The following is a 20,759-nucleotide window of genomic DNA, read 5'->3' as shown; positions in this document are numbered from 1 at the left end:
CGCTCGAGTGCAGTGTTCTGCACATAGTCTCATCATTTGGAAGGCTAAAGGAGAACATTTAACTGGTTTAATGCCATCTAAAACAGGGATCCCATTTGCCTCATCTTCTTCTAAGAAGATGTCGCTAAACCCTATCATGGGCTCAAAATTGCAATTAAAGTCGCCTGCCATGATGACATAGTTCTCTCTTGTGTCTAAGTTACCCAGTAGGAAGTCAAGATGGGTTAGTAAGGATGATTCTCTTTTAGTAGTTGTTGGTCTGTTATAAACGTTAACCAGATAGAGTTTTTTCCCTTTGTAAGCATTAATTTTCAAAATCAGTATATCAGGGGAATTAGTATCCATCACTTCTATATTCACTTTTAGATTAACTTTTGCCCAGATCAACAGCCCTCCTGAGGGTCTTCCACTCCTAGAGGGAATCGCACTGATACCATATGATTTATAACCTAGCCTGTGTGTAATTTCCACTGACCAAGTCTCTTGCAACATGCAGAAATCAAAAGTGTCAATAAAACTTGCCCATTCTGGATCCCTTAGGTTTTTTGATACCCCAGCTATATTCCAGGAAACCAATTTTATGGGCTGCCGTGATTCCAAGATTCTTTGCGTCAGTATATTACCCTCCTCCACAGGCACTGTAATATAGCATTCTTGGCTAGTTGCATCAGATTCCAAAAGCATCAACTCATTTAGGGGTACAACACTTTACCTTAATATTGAGCTATCCCCAGTTTTTGGTACCGACACAGGTAATGCAATTACATTTTCCAAAAGTTTGGTTTCATTAATGTTAACACCAGTTCTTTGCAAACAAAGTTCACTCCCTCCTCCCCACCCCCCCGACAAATTGACATTCAACAATTCATTTCCATCAAGCCCTTTAGACATTTGGCATCAGTCACAGTCGTCTAGACCGCTGAAAATGTCAAATCTGTTAGTGGTTTCTAAGGGGGTGAAGGGCTTTAAGTGGTCCATTCTTCTATTATTAAATTTGTTTTGCCTATATGGAACACAATTCCAACCAAAAACATCAGGTGCAGGTACTGGGTTTAAGGGATAGAAGGGCTCCATGGGATTAGGTCTAAAAGGTGGTTGCATTATCTGATGTATATTGCCAGCCCTCTGCATCACTGGTGGATAGGGACAGAACGTAGTTTGAGATGTTATATGGGGTGCTGGTTGTTGCTGAAGGGGAAAAACCACAGACCTAGGGTAAAAGTATGTCAACGGTCTGGGTATTATGCAGTTACTTGAAGTGCCCGAGGGCCAATTTAGGACAAATTGCACTGCATTTGGATCCCTAAAATTTACAACCACTACGTCACCCTCAATGTTTTTTGGTCTGCTTCCCAACCATTGGAGGCGTCGAACATGGACAATTTCACCATTTAAATGCGGTGCCATTGGCCTGTATAGACTTAACCAATGCATAATCTTGTTTTTTAATGTTGCGAAACCCTCCCTCTTGCTAGTTTGTAGCACCGGAACCCCTGTAAAGACTACCACAAAGGGCACTGCCTCTGGTGGTAATTCAGGATTTGGGACCGGTTTGGGCCTTCCCCAACTTGGCTTTTGTCCCCTCACCTCCGTCAATTGGCATTCATTTGAGCTGCTAGCTATGGCATTAGAAGGTTTAGCTGTAACAGTAGCTGGCTCGGAGGCCGATTTATTTTGTAAATTTTTTGGGGGTGGAATTAGTTGGACAGATGTTATAGTTTTCCCTTTAGGCGCCAAAGTGGAAGAATTCGCCAACAGAGTGGAATTAACGGATGAAGCCGGCGCAGCCGGGCTGGGCTTGGTCACGCTAGATGTTTTTTGCGTTACTAAGTTCGATGTCTTAGAAATTAATTCGCCCTTGTTTCCCAGTGCACGCTCGAGTGAGCTTAGCCTTGTTTCCACTTCAATCAGCCTCTCCAGGATCGATGCGGAGTAGGTGTTAATTAAATTTTCTATGGAGTCTAGAGTGGCAGAATCGCGAACTATAATAGGCACCTTAGGCAACACAGAAACTTCCATAATTTCCTCCGTGTCTGTAAACATAGCAGGGGGTGGCGGAGATGCGATAGTAATACACCCTTCGTTAGCAGCTGGAGTAGTAACAATACTAGCTACGGGAACCTTAGCCTTTTTTCCAAAGTCTGAATGACTTGATTTTGGTTGCGCTTGAACCCCCTCTTTACGTCGTTTTTTACATGGAGGTGGCCTGTGTATCCTATTGGCTAATGTAGGTTTGTTTACTTTAGTACACACTATTTTTGATGGTTTAGAAATAGGAGATCTTAAAGCATTAGGGGTACTCGTGTGTGAAGTAACATCGGGACCAATGGTGTCCAGTTGAGGGGAGTTAGTTATACAGGGAGTACTAGCAGCTGATACCACAAGTTGACTGTCAGTTATGTGGACCATAACGTCAGCTAGCTGGGAACTTACACTAGTGTTCGCAGGAGGTATGGAGAATGGTGACAAGCGCCGATTTTTTAGACTTTCCACAGAGCGACGACGCTCAACACGACGCTCTGCCAAAACAATCTCCAAAGGCATGTCTGGGGAAGCCTTAGCAAAATAGTCATCAAGAGTTTTGTTTAACAGTGCTCCCTGTTTTTCAGCCATAGTAGCTGAATATATAAAAACACAACAATGATTTGTAAGGGCACAAAAGCACAAGGGTTTAAAACTAAAGTGTCACGAAGTAAATACCAGAGTTTATGTCCGGTCCGGTGTCCTCGGTTCTCGGAGGGTCTCAGAGGGTCCGCCCTTAGTCCGGGCTTTGTCCCGGGTGATGTCCCGCCCACGCGTAGTTAGACCGGTTCTTATGCTGACTGGAAATAGAGGGGGCGGAGGCACGGGAAGAGGCGGCAGGTGTGCTCGATGGAGCACGCACAGCCTGCTGGGCCTCGCAGTCCCGTCCTCCTGCACGGCAGCTCTCCCACGCAGATGACAATGCCCGACGGGGCTCCAGACACAGGTTTCAAAGTCCTACGGGACTCCGTGCAGCAACAGGCAAAACGGGTCAAGGTCTCCTCTGCGAGCGGCTCCCGCGAAGCGGGGGCCGCGAGGAGTTATCAGCGGTCAGCAGGTCAGCAGGGGGCGGAGGCACGGGAAGAGGCGGCAGGTGTGCTCGATGGAGCACGCACAGCCTGCTGGGCCTCGCAGTCCCGTCCTCCTGCACGGCAGCTCTCCCACGCAGATGACAATGCCCGACGGGGCTCCAGACACAGGTTTCAAAGTCCTACGGGACTCCGTGCAGCAACAGGCAAAACGGGTCAAGGTCTCCTCTGCGAGCGGCTCCCGCGAAGCGGGGGCCGCGAGGAGTTATCAGCGGTCAGCAGGTCAGCAGGGGGCGGAGGCACGGGAAGAGGCGGCAGGTGTGCTCGATGGAGCACGCACAGCCTGCTGGGCCTCGCAGTCCCGTCCTCCTGCACGGCAGCTCTCCCACGCAGATGACAATGCCCGACGGGGCTCCAGACACAGGTTTCAAAGTCCTACGGGACTCCGTGCAGCAACAGGCAAAACGGGTCAAGGTCTCCTCTGCGAGCGGCCTTACTTTTATTCATAACCAGTCGATGGGCCGTTGGCTGCGGAGAGCGGCAGTCAGCAGCAGTCTGGTAAGGGGTCAGGCAAAGGACCGGCACTGGCAGGCTGAGGGGCAGACCCGCCAAAACCAGCTTCCGGCTGCTCATAGACTGGGCTGGCGGACGGTTGGCTGCGGTTCTTTGGCAATGCCAAACTGGAGTAGAGAAGGGAGAGACATAAAAATAGAGTTGCCCAGCCTGCTCCGTCGGCATTCACCCTCCCTGACTGAGGTTTACTTGTAACAACTTAACTCCCCAACTGTGTAAATATTTGTTTCTTCTTAAAATTTGCTATTAATTGAAGATAAAATATGTTTTTTTAATTAGATTTTTTTGTTGGGCGGGCATCAGCACTTTAGGGACAGCCTGTGGCTGTTTTTTTCTTTCTTTTTTACCTGTGAAAAGATTTTATGTAGGTTGTATGGTTTGTATGTCATTTGTTTTTTTTAATATATATATATATCAGGTGTGCCGAAACGCGTCAAGCGGAAGAAAAATAAACAACAGCTAAATGGCAAAAGCTTATTCCTGTGTCGGAGTCCGATTTTTAAAGTGAAGTCGGGAGTATATATGTTCATTGGATCTTGTGAAAATCATCGCTATTTTTTATTTGCACTTGTGATCATACCAGCTGGAAGAAGTAAGGACCTGATAAGGACTGGCCTGTCTTCGGCCAGATATGATGACTGACCTAAGAGGTTTTTTATACTTTGGCATTGAGCCCATATTTTGTACTTACTCTCTGTGTTTTTACTTGCTGTATTATGTACAATGGCTTGTTAAGAGTCTAATAATGTGACTTGTATGTTTACTTGTGCAACCAAAAGAACGTTTTTTCGACTGACTGATTTATTACCAATAAACATCAAGAATCAAGCAAATGAAAAAAATGTAAGCCTAAAGCCCTCCTTATGATTTAACCTTTGGTGATCTGTGATAAGCGAAAGTGTATGCAATATATTTTTATTATATGGACTAGGTATGATATGATAATAGTGAATTGAATACAGAGTGAGGAAGACAGTATTTTGACAGGAACATGCTTGCATCAATTTGAGCTTCGATCTTCGTGAAATTTTTTCTTGCTTGTATTTCCAGATCAGGGAACAGAAAAGCATGACGCTTCTGCCACTTGCTCTGGAATCACCGATCAGGAAAAGGAGCTGTCAAATAGCGCATTGCAAGCTTTTCTGGTAAGGATTTGGAAGGCTTATAATAAAATGAAAGGCATACTTTGTTTCAGGCATGAGCTTGCTTAAAAAAATATTTCCATATTTGTTCCAATCCAATCCCTGGTTTAGACCCTTATTACGATGTCGGCAGTTGGACTGCCGACCCCCATTGTGGTGGTCAGGAGACCACCGACAAGTAGTCAGTTGTCCAACCACCGAATTAGGATGGGACTGCTGTGCTGGCGGTAGCTGCAGTGTAAAAGAGAACTTTGTGCACATACTTGCACCGTGTGCCATGCACCATGTGGTGCACAGCACACGGTGCATGGATGTGAGTGGGTGGCCCACGAGGGATGGGAGCCCTGTTTGGGGCCTCCAAAATCCCTTTCGGACAGCCTTTTCATGGCTGTCAGGACTGCCATGAAAAGGCTGTGTGAAAGAGACTTTGTACTCCAGATGGCGGTGCCTGTCTCAGCACTGCCGTTACTCAGGGATTGCGATTCAGACTGCCGCCCTGTTGGGATCTACTATCCCGGTGGAGGCGGCAGTCTTCCATCTGACCGCTTGTGCTCCGACCGACTGTATTGAAATCCAAAGGTCGGGCCGCACGGTTGACTGTCGGTCGAACAGCCACCGACGGCCTGTTGGAGGTGGTCCGATCGACATTGTAATGAGGGCCTTAGTGTTGTGTGCTGATGTAGGAGTGTGGTATGAAACATTCTTTTCTCAGCTTGTGTACTGAAGCTTTTACACTCTTCTTGATTCTTGTATCAAGTCCCCACATATTTACACAAATTATTGAATTATTGTCCTGAAAAAGCATGTCCTGTGATCGCCTGTTGAATTTAACCTCTTGTAATGTTGTCTGGCCCTTGTGTAGCACGCATCTTCAACAAGTGTGAATCATGGCTGTACAACTGTTTGGAGAGATTACTGGCAAGCCTTTATATTGGTGGAAACGATGTGCGTATGTAGTGTGACTTATGTGGGAATAGTTGGGTGAGGTATGCAAGGGCCTGATATGTGGTTGGTCATGTTACTGTGAACTTGGCACTGCTGCTATTCATGCACTGTTTTATAGAGGTACGTGAGAGGAAAAAGGGCCCAGTTCATTCATCCGTCATATCGGGTAGCTCCCAAGCGGTGGCTCTTGGAGACTTTATCTCCCCATCCTTCTCACTACCCTGCAGAGTACCTCAGGGTTCCACCCTGAGCCCGACATTATTTAATCTGCATGTCATCCCTCTGGCCAAAATAAAAAATCTTGGTGTACTATTTGATACAAATTTGTCATTTGAAGCTCAAATTAACCATACTACTTCTGCCTGCTTCTTTATTCTCAAAGTTCCGAGATAAATACTTCTAATTCCCTTCGATTTGGAAAAAAGTCGTCACTGCACTCAGTTCATCTAGGCTAGACTACTTTAATGCATTGTGCACTAGTGCAAATAAGCGCAGTATCCACTAGCTCCATGTGGCACAAAACGCAGCAGCAAGGGTACTTCTGGGGATTACGAGATTTGATTCCGCCTCTAAGGGCCTTACTAAACTGCAGTGGCTGCCAGTTGCTAAGTGTATCCAGTTTAAGGCCTTATCCATAGCATTCAAATCATTGCATGGGCTAGGGCTGGAGCAGATGTCACGGTATCTGAAACCATACACCCCGGCTAGACCACTTAGGTCAGCGGATTGTGGGATCCTTGTCATCCTCAGGTCCCGAAAGGTCAAATGGGGGGAAAAAGGTTCATTCATATCACGACCAGACTCTGGAACTCCATGCCAACAATAATGGTAAAAGAAACGAAGTTGTTAAAATTCAGAAAGGGTCTAAAGACTTGGAGTTTTAATTTTTTTTTTTTTTAAAAAAGACCTTTATTACACACTCTTGGAATAACACAGCTATTGGCCTACAACCCCCGGGGCCGGCCGCATCAATCACAAGCACCTCGCAACGTTATATTGGTAACACAGCCCTTTAGCCGACATCCCTGGGGTCCGTCGTCGTCGTAAGGAATGGTGTATATAATTTACTCAATGTGTATAATGGACCATCGAAAAGGCCTACATTTTTCTCAGACTTGGATTTTTAAAGGGCGAGTCCAAGCTATCTGATCGTTCTGAAGGTAGTGTCTAGACACCTCCTGGTATATGTAGCTCTCTATAAATGCCTCATTTAATTTCATCCTATATTCAACATGCCTATCCAGGGCGGAAGCATGGGCAGAGAGCTATCTCATGGTGTGGCGCTAGAGGAGTGAAGCATTGCAATATTGTAATTGTCTATTGGGTTTCCCAGTATAGCTGAAAGTAACAGTTACCAGGTTAAAGCCACAGACACTTCGTTAAACGACACAATAAGAATACTTTACAGTCTCCCCAGCCATAGTCTGACCTCTTCCTCCAATAACCAGCTGGCTCACACATGGCAAAAAAAGAGGGTCCTCTACAAATTCCAAAGGCTTGTTTGTAAAGATACTCTTAACTCAGCACCTGAATGTCGTTTTATCATTCCAACCCCATATCATTTTTATCTGCCAACCAGAATCTTCTGACCCAACAAAACCACCCTCTGCTACAACTAGATTACGGTCCTTTTACTACTGTCTAACCATTAGTCGAACTGTCCAAATCCTAGCAGGACGGTAGTGGAATTTTATGAATTGGCTAGTGAACGCGATAGAAAAGAGTAAGCCATAGTAAATAACCGTGTAGGAAGAAATATGTCTAACATAAAAAATACTTCAAATAATGGCAAAAATATGAATGGTTTAAAGGATGTCAAAAGAAGGAATAAATGACAGATCGATGAACACAAGAATAATTGGTTACCCTAGACAGGATAGAAGTTTGACTTTAAAGCTTAGGGGATGAATTGCTGTGTATAAGGTTCAAGAGCCTATCTTGACAAATAGTAGACCTGTAAGTGGATTAAATGATTTTGTGTGTGTTGGAGGGTGATTTGGGAGAAGATAATGCAAAATCTGATTTAATGGCTGCATTTCTTACATTGCACAGATGTTGTTCCATGCTTTTGATGACAGAAAGGCTTTTCCCTTTTTCCTGTAATTGCTACACTACTTTGCATCCAGGCATGATTTAACTTGAGCTTATTTGCAAGGGACTACAGCATCTTGCAACCAATATTTAAAGCTACCTCTTTGATTTACAAATGTTTGTCTCTTGGGGATCGCAAATCTGTTTCCTGGGTTTTGGGTCATGTGGTTATTATCATTTGGAATGTGACTCAGAATTTCCATACACCATATGGGCAAGGGAATTAATGTGCTCCTTGAGTCTAACTGTACTCGCCTATATTTCATCTTTCTTGGAAGTTGGCACTCCCTCTCCATTCCGACTCTTTTTGTGCTGGTTTGCATTGATTAGGACCTTATTGTGACATAATTTCCCTTTCCAGCTGTTTATGAAGTGGTGGTTGGTTTAAGAGTGGTAATGTGCATGCACCATAGACCTCTGGGACCCACAGCTATGCATACGTAACTGAGTATTTCTGGTGCAAAAATAAACTTCATGCTATCTCTGTATTGCCATATGATCTACATAACCTGATCCCTATCACCTGCATTCAGTTTATTTATTGTACTTCTATTTCTGCCAGGCTGCAAACTATGAAGCATGTCTGCAGCATCTCAGCTGTCTTCAGGAAATCAACAAAGATGACTATAAAATACTTTTAAATACTGCTGTTGCAGAGTTTTATAAAAGTGAACAGACCATCACTGACAATCTAAAACAAACACTTCATCAACTAAAGAACCAGGTAAGGTTACATTGCATGTAGTTGTCTACATCACTTTTAAGCCAGACGTATTTTCTATTCCTGTTTCATTTCAAATTACATTGATGGTGAAAATTCTTGGTTGATTGAGACATTGAGTGCTTACCACATTCAGGATTATGCATACTTGCCCATGTAAAGTGTGGCAGTATTTTCTGGTGGAGTAATGTTAAGTATGAGAAACAGTCTTCACTCTTTGAAGTCTTATCGATGGATCAAACTGATTATGCAGATCAACCAGGAATATTTTTTTGGCCAATCTTTTTTTATTTAAATTTCAATGAATCCTCTCCCTCACCAAAGACCCAAACACCGCCAAAACCAATCTACACGAAGGAATGAAAGAAGTAGCCAATTGGATGAAGAATAGCCGTCTAAAACTAAACTCGGACAAAACGGAAGTCCTCCTCTTAGGATCATCCCCCTCTGCCTGGGACGATTCATGGTGGCCACCGGCCCTGAGTACAGCACCCATACCTACAGATCACGCACGCAACCTGGGCTTCATCCTAGACTCCTCCCTCTCGATGACCAGACAAGTCAACGCCGTCTCATCTTCATGCTTCAACATCCTACGCATGCTCAAAAAAATCTTCAGTTGGATCCCCACCGAAACAAGAAAAACGGTCACTCACGCACTGGTCACCAGCAGACTGGACTACGGAAACACCCTTTACGCCGGAACCACAGCCAAACTACAGAACAAACTCCAACGCATCCAAAACGCCTCAGCAAGACTCATACTGGACATCCCCCGTCAAGCTCACATTTCCAGTCACCTGAAAGACCTCCACTGGCTCCCCGTCAACAAGAGAATAACGTTCCGTCTCCTCACCCACGCACACAAGCCCCTATACGACCCGAATGCCTCAACACTCGACTGTCATTCTACACTCCCACCCGCCAACTATGATCATCCAATCAAGCCCTCGCCGCAATTCCACGCATCCATAGATCCACCATGGGAGGAAGATCCTTCTCCTACTTAGCGGCCAAAACCTGGAACTCTCTCCCCACTCACCTCCGCCTTACTCAGGACCACTTCTCCTTCAGAATGCAGCTAAAAACCTGGCTATTCGATAAGTAAAGCACCCTCCATCCCTCAAGCGCCTTGAGACCCTCTGGGTGAGTAGTGCGCTATACAAATTTCTGAACTTGAACTGGAATGAATGCAAAACAATAAGCATATTACAAGATGCTTCCAACGGGCATGCTACTAGATTGGCATGCAAGTTTCAGAGTATACTCTACAGCATTATCAAGTGGAAGATCCTTTGGGTGTGCCCTGTGGGACAGTGATGCACTTATACTGTAACTGTTAGGACCATACCAGTGATGCTCATGGGCCCCTATGGGTTTGGGTTTTGAATCCAGAGCTATTCGTTGTGTGATTTCTGGGTAATGAGGATATCTGGGTACACAAGTTCTAGTCCATAAAATTCTCAAACTTGAGATGACAACCTCTCCTTGCATAGACCACTTTTTCGGCCTCCATGCATACATTCATATTATTATTATTCCAAAATTTGTAAAGTGCACAGCTAGCCCGAGGGGTTTCCCTGTGCCAGGCGAGGGTGGAGAGAGAGAGAGAGAGAGAGAGAGAGAAAACATCGAGCGCTTGATTAAAACAACTAGTTCTTTAAACCCTTGAGGAAAGTGAGAAGGAAGGTCTCATCTCTCAAGTAGGCAGGCAGGGAATTCCATAAATTCGCACAAGATGGGAGAAAGACCAGCCTTTCATGCGCGCCAGTCTGATTTTAGGAACCACAAACCGGATCTGTTGAGCATAACGGAAGGGGCGAGATGGGTGGCATAGCTGGACCATATTCTTCAACGATTTAAGGGCTGACCTTGTTTTGATTGTGAACATATAACACAGAGCTTTGAACTTAACCCGATTTGACACCTTCAACCAGTGCAAGTCTTGTAGAATCCTCAAGACCGAGACAAACTTAGGTATGCGATTAAGATGCCTTGCTGTTGAGTTCTGCACCATTTGCAGTCTATGTATAGTCGACTTATCAGCTCCCAGATACAGGGCATTACCGTAATCCAGTCTTGAGATTAAAGGAGCCTGGATCACAGTTCTCCGTGCTGGGAGGGGAAGCAGCCATAGAATCTTTTTTAACCATTCCAGGACTGAAAAGCCGGTAGATGACACCTTGGCCGCTTGTTTCAGAGACCGAGATTCATCCATAATGAATCCCATATTCTTAACGCTATTCACAGGCTCGGCTAGAGCTCCCAATTCACGGGGCTAGTGCTGAGGCCCCCAAAGATCATGTCTTTTGCCTAAGATCATAAATTTGTTCTGATCTCCATTTAGTTAGAGCAGGTTGGTCTGCATCCAAAGCGCACCTGTGCTCAGTCCCAAGTAGAGGTCTGAGGGCTTGTGCCCATACCTAAGAACCATGTTTTCCTTTGTGGGTAACCGCGATGACCCCCATAATTGTGCAATATTACTTTTTGTCTGCACTAGGACTAATGAACAGCATATTTGTTTTTAGGTCGACCTCTGCCAATGCGCTTGTGCATTGCAGATGTCGATCTATGGTAGCTGAAACAAACTCTTTGAACCAAGCGCGGATTCGGATTACATGTAGTTCATGTGCCCGTGCACGCGCTTCAGACCCGCCACAGCAATGCCGAGAGAGCTTCACACTTCAAAGGTTCCCTTCCACCCTTCCGACTTCAGGCATTCAAGCGTGAATTTTCCCCAGCGCTGTACTTTGTCCATCTGCCGCTCTCAATGATTAGTTTCTTCACCTTCTCTTTCAACAACTCCTTTCTCTTATGTTTCTTTCTCCTACTGCATTCTCCATTACATATTTTTGTCCATCTCTCTACAGTCTCTCTGGAGTCTTTTCCTGGTGCGAATGTCTCTTTCATTCTCCCATATCTCTCTCTCGAAGTTCTACACTTTATTCTAATTAATCATTTCTAAACAGTGCCTGTCTTCTAGAGTGCCTTTTTCTACCACCTCTGCAATATTTGACCCACTCTTTCTGCTCATTCTCCCAGCAGTAGGCATTTTCTGTCTCCTCATCTTTCCAGTCACTCTCTCTTTGCAAGCCCCCAATTATTTATTTTCTCCTCCTCCTTTCAGTGTTACTTTCACAGCCTCCCTTTCCCAAAGGTACACTTCCCGTCCCTCGCAGAGATTTTTTTTCTCCCATCTCTCTCAAGTGTATTTTTTCAGTGTTTTTCACCCACCTCCCACACCCCCGCCATCTCCCACCCCAGTTCTACGCTCTCCGTTTCATCCCGCCTCTATCTAATTCTCTATCCCCTCTGCTCTCTACTTTCTACTTTGTCTTTGTGCTAGAGCCCGGAAATCACAGTACTGCTGCCTGTGTCTGCTGCTTTCGTCACATATTGCTTTTTCTTGCACCGGTACCTGAGCAGATATGCTGGAGAGATATTATGAGGGAAATGTTCAGGGTCAGGTTTAAACATAAAAAAAACACATCCAATACGTACTCCAGACGTGTGCTCTGATAGTACAGTGTGGCAAACAAAGCAGAAACTGTCGACAAGCACACGTTTCTTAAATGTGAGCAGTAAACTAAGTAAGACATTTATTGTTCGTGGTCCTGCAACTCTAAGGTGTGTGATATGTTCCTCTGTTCGCTGGTATGTGATGGAGTTAATTAAAAAAAGGGGGCAGTAATTTCACAGGTGATACGTGATACTTACTATGACCACAGGTTAGATTGGGAGAAAAAGCAGACCTGCTTGCCAATCAGTTGTGAAAGATTTCCAAGTTACCATGAAGAGCTCGAAGGATTGATTAACCTGTATAATGTTACAATTTTGTCACTCAGGTAAAATTTCATAACGTCTGTAAATATAGTTTTTTTTTTGCTTCACTATTTGAAGGAAATACCTTATTACAAGTAGTGCTGTTAGGTAGATGCTCTTCTTAGTGAAAGTGCTGCTAGTTTCTTGAGGGTGTCAGGCGCTAGTGTGAAAAACTGTCGCACCCTGTAAAGTCAGATTTTTTGTTTACTAATTGAACTGGCCGCCCACCCAGCTACAGGTGTTCTAAAACGTATGCACAGGCATAGGTAGAGGCGAGGCAGGCAGAGTTCATATATCCTGCTCTCTTGGTAGAGGCTTTTACAGCCCATCTTGTTTATTTAAGATTTTTTCCCTCTTACTTTTATATAGCGCACTTTGACCCGAAGGTTTCTGGTATCAGAGCGCTGTAGATGAGCACCAGTTTCCTTACAGATGGACACATTCATTTTTGTTACGCAAGAGGAGATTAAGTGATTTGCCCAGAATCACAGGGTGTTGAGCGTCATTGCCAAGACTCTAACCCGTTCCCCAGATTTGAGATCGACCGCCCCAGCTGGTAGGCTACATCCGGGAAACATCCTTTACAACGCAACTTTTACCACGCAGTGCTATTACAACGCAGGTTTTACAACGAAAACCATTACAACGCATTGCGCTGGGGGGCGCTCTAGGATGGGGAATAGATTTAATTTACTATCCAACACCTTCCCTAGTGTCCACGGGGACTGGAGTTGGAATAGTAAATTAAACTATTCACTATCCAGCACCCCAAAGCGCTATGCGTTGTAATGGTATGCGTTGTAAAAACTGCGTTGTAACAGCATGCGTGGTAAAAGCATGCGTTGTAACGTCATACATCCGCTACATCCTCTCCCCATTTGAGTGCTTCACATGGATGTTACCATTTTAAATGTAAAATGGCGGTAGTTGCCCTCTAACTCCACCCTCCAAGTCAACACTCAAAAATCACCATCCAACTCCATCCTCCATCTACAAATCCACCCTCCAACTCCACCTTCACTCTATCTATCGCCCTCACTCTATCTGTCTATCGCCCTCACTCTATCTGTCTATCGCCCTCACTCTGTCTATCGCCCTCCCTCTATCTGTCTATCGCACTCCCTCTATCTGTCTATCGCCCTCCCTCTATCTGACTATCGCCCTCCCTCTATCTGTCTATCGCCCTCCCTCTATCTGTCTATCGCCCTCCCTCTATCTGTCTATCGCCCTCCCTCTATCTATCTATCGCCCTCACTCTATCTATCGCACAACAACGGCATCACTCAGGGGCACCACAACATCTCTATGTGCTACCACAGCATCACTGAACGCCACAGCATCACTTGTCGCCACCACAGTATCAATCTGTGCAAACATTCAACAACTGGTTCAAATATGTTCTCTCAATGTTTTAAGTTTTATTACAAATGTCACAATTTATTTTTGATATTTCACTTCTGTTATATTTTTGTCACGATAAAATACACTGAACATAATCTTCACAAAAGTTATTTACAACAGTTTAAGCTATTGCAATTATAAATTACAATAACTTTTATTTAAATATGAATTATTAAAAAAAACATTATTTGTAAAATCAATAATTCTAAGTCACGTAAATACAAAACGTGTTGCATTAAAAATGCTATAGGTGTCACATTGTCAAAAAATAAAAGTATTACCATTGTAAATGACAAAGCTATTAATTTCAGAATTTTCAAAAATAACACATAAATAACAAATTTGTCATGTACAGGACAATTAACTCAAACTTTCCTAATGCGAGACCTATTGCATTGCAAATATTCGTTTCCATGAGAGGTCTATGTCTCTGTAGACACCAAGCAGCACAAACTGGGGATTGCGCAGGATCTCCTTTCCCAAGACATCACTTAAATCTTTAAGGACCACTTATCAATAATGTGGAATCCCTGGGTAGGACCACTGTGTATTAGAGAAGGAACTGCATCTCTTACAAGTGGGAGTCTGAGCTTTCCCCATTTTATACAGTTTGGCCCTGTTCAGATACAATTAGCAATAATTGTCCCTGCTCATACGATATAATTGTAAGCATCACTTGTTCACACAGGAACAGCTTGTCCAAAGTCCTGTCCCTTGCAGCCATACGGATTTTGCTTGGTTTATGATCATAGCCCGTCGTGCATCACATGCTGGTGTAACCTGGGTTAGCATTGCTCTGCTCATCCATACTCTGTTTTCCTCGTGTCATTTGCAAGTCTGGCCCCTTTTTTTGTTCTTTTTTTAATACCTTTGACGTCAGAATGCTATCGATTATTAGTATTCTCTTAAACTTGCCTACTTCCCTACTACATTCTGCCTAACTATCAGATGTTGCTTAATCATTTTATAATGTAACTGCATTGGGGACATCTGGGGGTCATCTTAAAGACCTACTTAGGTTTATATTTATCAGTGCTTGTCATGCTCCCAAATCTCTAAAATGCATTCTTCTGGCTGAAGCTTTTCAGCCAAAACCTTTTCTCGCTGTAGGTCTACTGGCCTTCTGGGAGGAGCAAAGAGCTTCTTAAGGAGTTTTTCATTTTGTGTCTCGCCTACCAGACAGCATGGTTGAGAAAGACCTATTGTGAATTTACAGTGGTCTTACAGCCCACCCATTGCTTGATTTTATTGCCACACTGATTTGTTTGCTTCTTACCTGATGGCATACTTTCCTCTACTTTAGTTTCCCCCTGCTCTGGAGCATAATCTCTTTCCAATCCTTTTGATTGGCTGACTTGTATCTTTCCACTGTTTACATTTAGGGGTCTACTTTTCTCTTTTTCATTCAGCACTCCATGAGTGTTAAGTGTGTGTTCTAACACTCCCTCATGCGCTGCTCTCTTTGCAAGTACCAGCCCCCTCATATACTGACCCCTCCCCTCAGCTCTAAAAGCACAGCAACAGGGATGTTTTTGCTGGGGAATGGCTGAAGAGCATTCTTTAAGGGTTGTTTTTTTATCTCTGACATCCCACAGGTTGTGTGAAAGCACAGTCTTCGACACACAAAGGCATTTATTGAACTGGGGGAAGGCAATCTGCTGCACTTACTTAGCTGGCATCTGGGGCAGAGGGAGTAGTTAGCCTGACACATGTCATGGAGGCCTGTAAATCTGCTCCCTGGGCAACTACAGAGGACCAAATGCTGAATCCTGTGGAAAGTAAATTAGGTCTTGTCAAGTATTTCCCTTTACATTCTGATGCTGTCTTCTTTTAAAATTCTGTTCAGTTTCCTGAGTGAAAAGTACTTGAGAAATAAGACAAGTAATTTATGGAGATTGAAAACCTTGAATTTAATGTACAGTTTTGAGATACCGTAAGGTATGTGTTTTGTTTTGTTCTGTACTTTGATTTCTTTTTTTACTTTACATACAAACATTGGCAAAACCAACAGCATAGTTCTACAATATAAAGGCAAAATCTATTGTCTTTGCCAGTGCCTATTCACTGTTCTGTTTTTTGGGGCTGTTTTATTTTGCTAGGTTGTTAAAACCTTTCGTCTTGCTGCCCTGCATATAGTTTAACATTGAACATGGATAACTTTGGCAAAACCCAGCTGGTAATTGGACCAACTCAATGTAAAAGTCACATGCTCAACTTGATTTTCATTAAAGAAATTGGTTCCGCAAGTTCACCTCCGTTCCTGAGCTATGTCTCTGTCATTTACTTCGATGCTCTGACAACTAGAGTCCAAAACAATTGCCCCTTTCATCGCCATGCATGAGCGGCAGTCCACATCTTTCTTTCCTAAAGCACATATCACCCTTTCTTTTTCCCTCTGAAAAAAATCCTTCTCCAATTAATGATTTAGAACCAGTGTTGTGTTTTGTTATGTTATCTTATTCAGATTTGTAGCACACACTATTGCCTGGAAGGGTGAACTGGCGTTGAAGGGGGATGATTCTAACCAAGTCTATGGCCTAGTGAAATTTCTCAAAAAGCCAGGTCTTCAGCTTCTTGTGGAATTGAAGAAGTGAGGGGGCGCAAGCTTATATATGTAGTAGCAGGTTTCTCCACACTTTAGGAGGGATGTAGGAGAAAGCTGGACTGCCTGATCTGGTTTTCTGCATGCGTGTGATGTGTGCATGTAGGAGTCCGGACGAGCGGATGTGTCCGGAAGGTATGTGATAGCAGAAGCGATTGTTGAGGTATGCGGGGCCAGTGTTATGTGGACTCTTGAAAGTGTTTATGTATGGGGATCCAGTGGAGCTGTTTCAGGTGTAGTGTGATATGAGTGCAGCGTGGGCGGTTGAGAGTGATCCTGGCCGCCGAGTTGTGAAAGTTCTGCCTTCTAGTGAGTTTTATGTTGATCCTGCATTGAGGGTGTTCCTATAGTCCAGTTTGCTTGTGAGAAGGGTGTGTGTGACTGTGTTCCTGTTGCTGATTGGGAGCCATTTAAAAATCTTCCTCAGCATCTCCAGGGTATGCAAGTGTGAGGCAGTGACGGCGTTGACTTGCAAAGTCATGTTGAGTTTACTGTCTGATGATGATTCTGAGGTGCTTGGAGTGGGTTTTGGTCCTACATCTGTTGACCACCTGGTGGAGTCCCACAGTGAGGTGCTCTTCCCAAAATTAACTATTTTGGTCTTGTTGGTGTTCGGCATCAGAAAGTTGGTCTACATCGAGTGAGTGATTTAACTCATGCAGGAATTGAAGTTCGGGTACTGGCCGCCTTGTCCGTGAGTGAGCGAATGAGTTGCATGACATCGACGTAGGAGAGGACGTTAATGTAATGAGAGCAGATGATGCTTAGCTTGAGGGCACATGTATGTGTTGAAAAGGGTCGGGCTCGAAGATGATCTTTGCGGAACTCCGCAAATGTGGTCATGGTTGTCCGAGGTGTATGGTGCCATGCTGACTCACTGAATCTTTCCATTGAGGAAGGAGCTGAACCATTGGAGAGTGTGTCCTTGGATTCCAATGTCTTGTACGTGTTGGATGAGGATGGAGTGGGAGATCATGTCCAACATTGAGGTAAGGTACAGGAAGATGAGGGCTGCTGTATCTCCTTCATCCAGTCAGGCGGGTGTCATCCATGGTGGTGATGAGGGCAGTTTCCATGCTGTGGTTGGGTCTGAAACCAGACTGAGTGGTGTTGAGGTTTTGGTGTGAAGTAATCAAAAATTATGAATGGAATGCTTGACTCGGTCTCAGCCACTGGTAATTAATAGAAGCTGCATCCCAGTCAATTATTATTTTGCACACCAAACCACCTCAGTATGGACAAAGCCATATGTAAACCATTCTTAACCCTGCTCCAATATGAACAGTCCAGCCCGACTTGCCAGAACTCAAGCAACCCAGGACTGTTTTCACCCTAGTTATGGGCTCATCAGTCGGGTATAGCCTGGTTCAGGCCTTGAGAAATTTACTCGCTCACTGGATATGGCAAGTCCGATTTTATCAGGGCAAGCAAATTTTTAGGGCCTATTCCAGTAGGCTACACATTTAAACAGTTTGTAAGTGAACTGTATTAATATTTCAAAATATGTATTTCGGAAATTATGAATACACTTTTTTTTAAATTCTATGTGATGGACACAGCTGTTAATAGGATGAACATATATCTTACCATTTTAATAGGTGATGTGCAAATGATGAATATTTTTGCTGAAACCTAATTTTCACACACTTGTTTATATTCTATATAGTTTTGTCAGTAAAATGGCATGTTAGCCGGCAAGAATGTAAACATTCAATGGAAAATGTGCTGTCTGTAAGTGACCGCGTGCTACCACGTCATACTTTAGTAATATGTATATAAAAAGTGATTTTTAAATATGAACTGAAAAACATTCCAGCCCCTGAGCTGATGACAATGCTATTGGTGAACTAAGAAGCAAGTCAGGAGTCGTACCATATATGTGGGCTAGATTCTTATCATACATGGAGCAAAAATGTAACGGCTAAGGCGCTCGACCTCGGACCTGGGGATCTGGGTTCGAGTCTCGGTAACGATGCTTAAAACCTCCTGTGATTCTGGGCAAATCACTTAATCTCCCCGTGCCTAAAAAAAAAAAAAAAAAAAAAATTGTGTCCTCGTGTAACGAAACTGGTGCTATGTAAAGCGCTCTGATACCTGATTCGGTTCGGGTCTAGTTCGCGCTATATAAAACTCTGCAAAAAAATAAATTTAAAAAACTCGTTTTTTTGTAGAGCAGGACTGACGAACTCCTGTATTTGAAGGTGCTCTCCTATGTTGTGGTAAATAAATAAATAATACCTCTATTTTTGACTAGATATACAATAACAGATAGCTCAATAAATAAGAGTCAAGATTCGAGGTAGCTGGAGTTTGCAGGTTTAATACAGCATAAAGGACAGGAACAGGACAACCTGCACGGGGAAGATCTGGGATGGCTAGCCTGGCAGGGGGGCCCCGACAGCTGTCGGGCAGGATCTGGAATGAGCGCGCTAACTTTAATAACAGTACACAAGTATATATACTAAAACAATTGCATTACAGTACATACAGTAGGCGTAGCAGTGGGTGGGGTTCGTAGCAGTCGCGAAAGATAAGGCAGAAAGTAGGTGTAACAAGAGGCGTGTACATAGACATGTGATGTAAACGTAACAGAATATGTCATAAATGGGGCGGAAACATGGAGGGGGCTACCTAAGGAGCCGGGACCTCTTACCTAGTGGTGCGCGCAAACTGGCAATGACGTGTTACTAGGAGAAGCTGGGGGCTATGACTTCTGCGCTAGAAGAGGAGACGAAAGTCTGGAGTGTCAGAGCGACATGTACCTAAACACTATCTAGTATCTGATGTTTAGAGAACATGTTGATAGAATCCAAAAGTTATCAGGGCAAAGGCTAACAGACTCTAAGACTGGTGCATGCATTATTCTACATGTAGTGCGAGTGCAGGGAATATTAAATGACCATTAATACAGTATTTCTCTTACATGGAGACGTAAAGGCTAGACGATGACTGAAACTATTGATGCGATTCAGTAGCTTAGGAATGCAGAGAAGGAGAGCTGGACTGATAACTAGAATCATAACATACTCTTGGCAGACTGGCAGGCAGAGCCAGGCCGAGCCGGGCACTGTGAGGCAGGAAGTAAGTGAAGGGTCAGGGATACAGGTGGGGGCTGTATCGCTCCTCAGCGAGGGTTCAGGAGACAGGAGCTGAATCTGGTGTCCGGGCCCTTTTGAGGCCTAGAAACGGGGATTTTACTGGATTAACGTGCACACTGTGAAACGTGGCAACGTAACTTTACATAGGCCTAATACTCGTAGCTTTCACGAGAACTGGAAACTGGCATACTAGAGATGGACACAACTGTAATTGCGTCTTTAATCGATCATAAGGGAATACATATGCATATTAATCATGCACATATAGCATAAGATGGGGAACACGTAGGGACACATAACATGGCAAAATTTACTTTTCCACATTCCCTCCTTGTCACTACGTTTCCATCAGGAAACATCAATATTCATGATACCATCTATCATTTCATACAGTATCATTTGCTCGTCTCGAATTGTCTTGGAACGGGATTTAGGACGGGGACTTGGAATACAGGATGTAGCACAAATGCCGCAAATCGCAGGGCCACATTGTAAACAGAGGCAGCAACTGAATATGATCATTACTGCTATACCTAGGAATGACAATACCTTCCATCCCCAGGCAGAAATTATACTCCAGAGCCAACCGGACCATGTCCAGGTGCCTGGATTCTGGTGTAACTGATGGGCAATTTTATGAAGTCTGGTTATAGCTGAATAAACAGACGGCGCGTTATTAGGAATGAAAATGCAGCAACTAGATCCGATGACTCTACATGCTCCTCCTCTATCGGCCAGTATGACGTCAAGAACGAGACGATTTTGGAGCACGACAAATCTCATAGCAGATTGCTCTTCGGTTAAATTACCTAGAGCAGAAGTAGTCTCATTCACTACTGCTTCAAGGGTTCTGGTTAACCTACGGATTAACTTACTATTCTGGATAGGTCCTATAAAGAAGAAGAAACCTCTATTGAAGTCTGTATACTGTTCTAGAGCAGTTTCAGTTTGATCGACAATCGGGGACTCGATCTCTCTTCTATGTCTAATGTGTACTAGATGTGTGTTTCTATGATAATCAGATGGGACTAGGAAAACTGGTGGCAGTAGGAAGGCAATGTAACATGTTCCATCCCAATCGAGGGGCAGACGAACATATGCGGTCTGACCACAAATAAAATAAGAATGACGTGAAGCTTTGAAAATAGATTTCCCACTGTCACTATACTTGACAATAGTAGTACAATCACTATGTCCTACATGTGCGGAACCTTTCTTTCTGACACATAATTCGCCTTTGACTGGTAATACCGAAATAGCAGGTGAATCTGGAGTGGTATCAGACTGAACATTCAGGACCATAAAATTCGAAGA

General features: G+C 43.9%; 1 protein-coding gene across 4 annotated transcripts in view; it reads left to right on the top strand.

Moving 5' to 3' along the window:
* CNOT10 (CCR4-NOT transcription complex subunit 10) overlaps positions 1-20,759 on the top strand; it is a 517,759-nt gene that overhangs the window by 15,360 nt on the left and 481,640 nt on the right. For all 4 annotated transcript variants that reach the window (XM_078663928.1, XM_078663926.1, XM_078663927.1 and 1 more), the window contains exons 2-3: positions 4,674-4,768; positions 8,364-8,525. In XM_078663928.1, the coding sequence (XP_078520054.1) occupies positions 4,674-4,768; positions 8,364-8,525 (257 nt within the window). The remainder of the gene's footprint in view (positions 1-4,673; positions 4,769-8,363; positions 8,526-20,759) is intronic.

The sequence above is a fragment of the Lissotriton helveticus genome, chromosome 10, assembly GCF_964261635.1.
Source record: "Lissotriton helveticus chromosome 10, aLisHel1.1, whole genome shotgun sequence".
Taxonomy (NCBI): domain Eukaryota; kingdom Metazoa; phylum Chordata; class Amphibia; order Caudata; family Salamandridae; genus Lissotriton; species Lissotriton helveticus.
The sequence above is the reverse complement of the archived record's forward strand: the minus strand, read 5'-3'. Positions and strand labels throughout refer to the sequence as shown.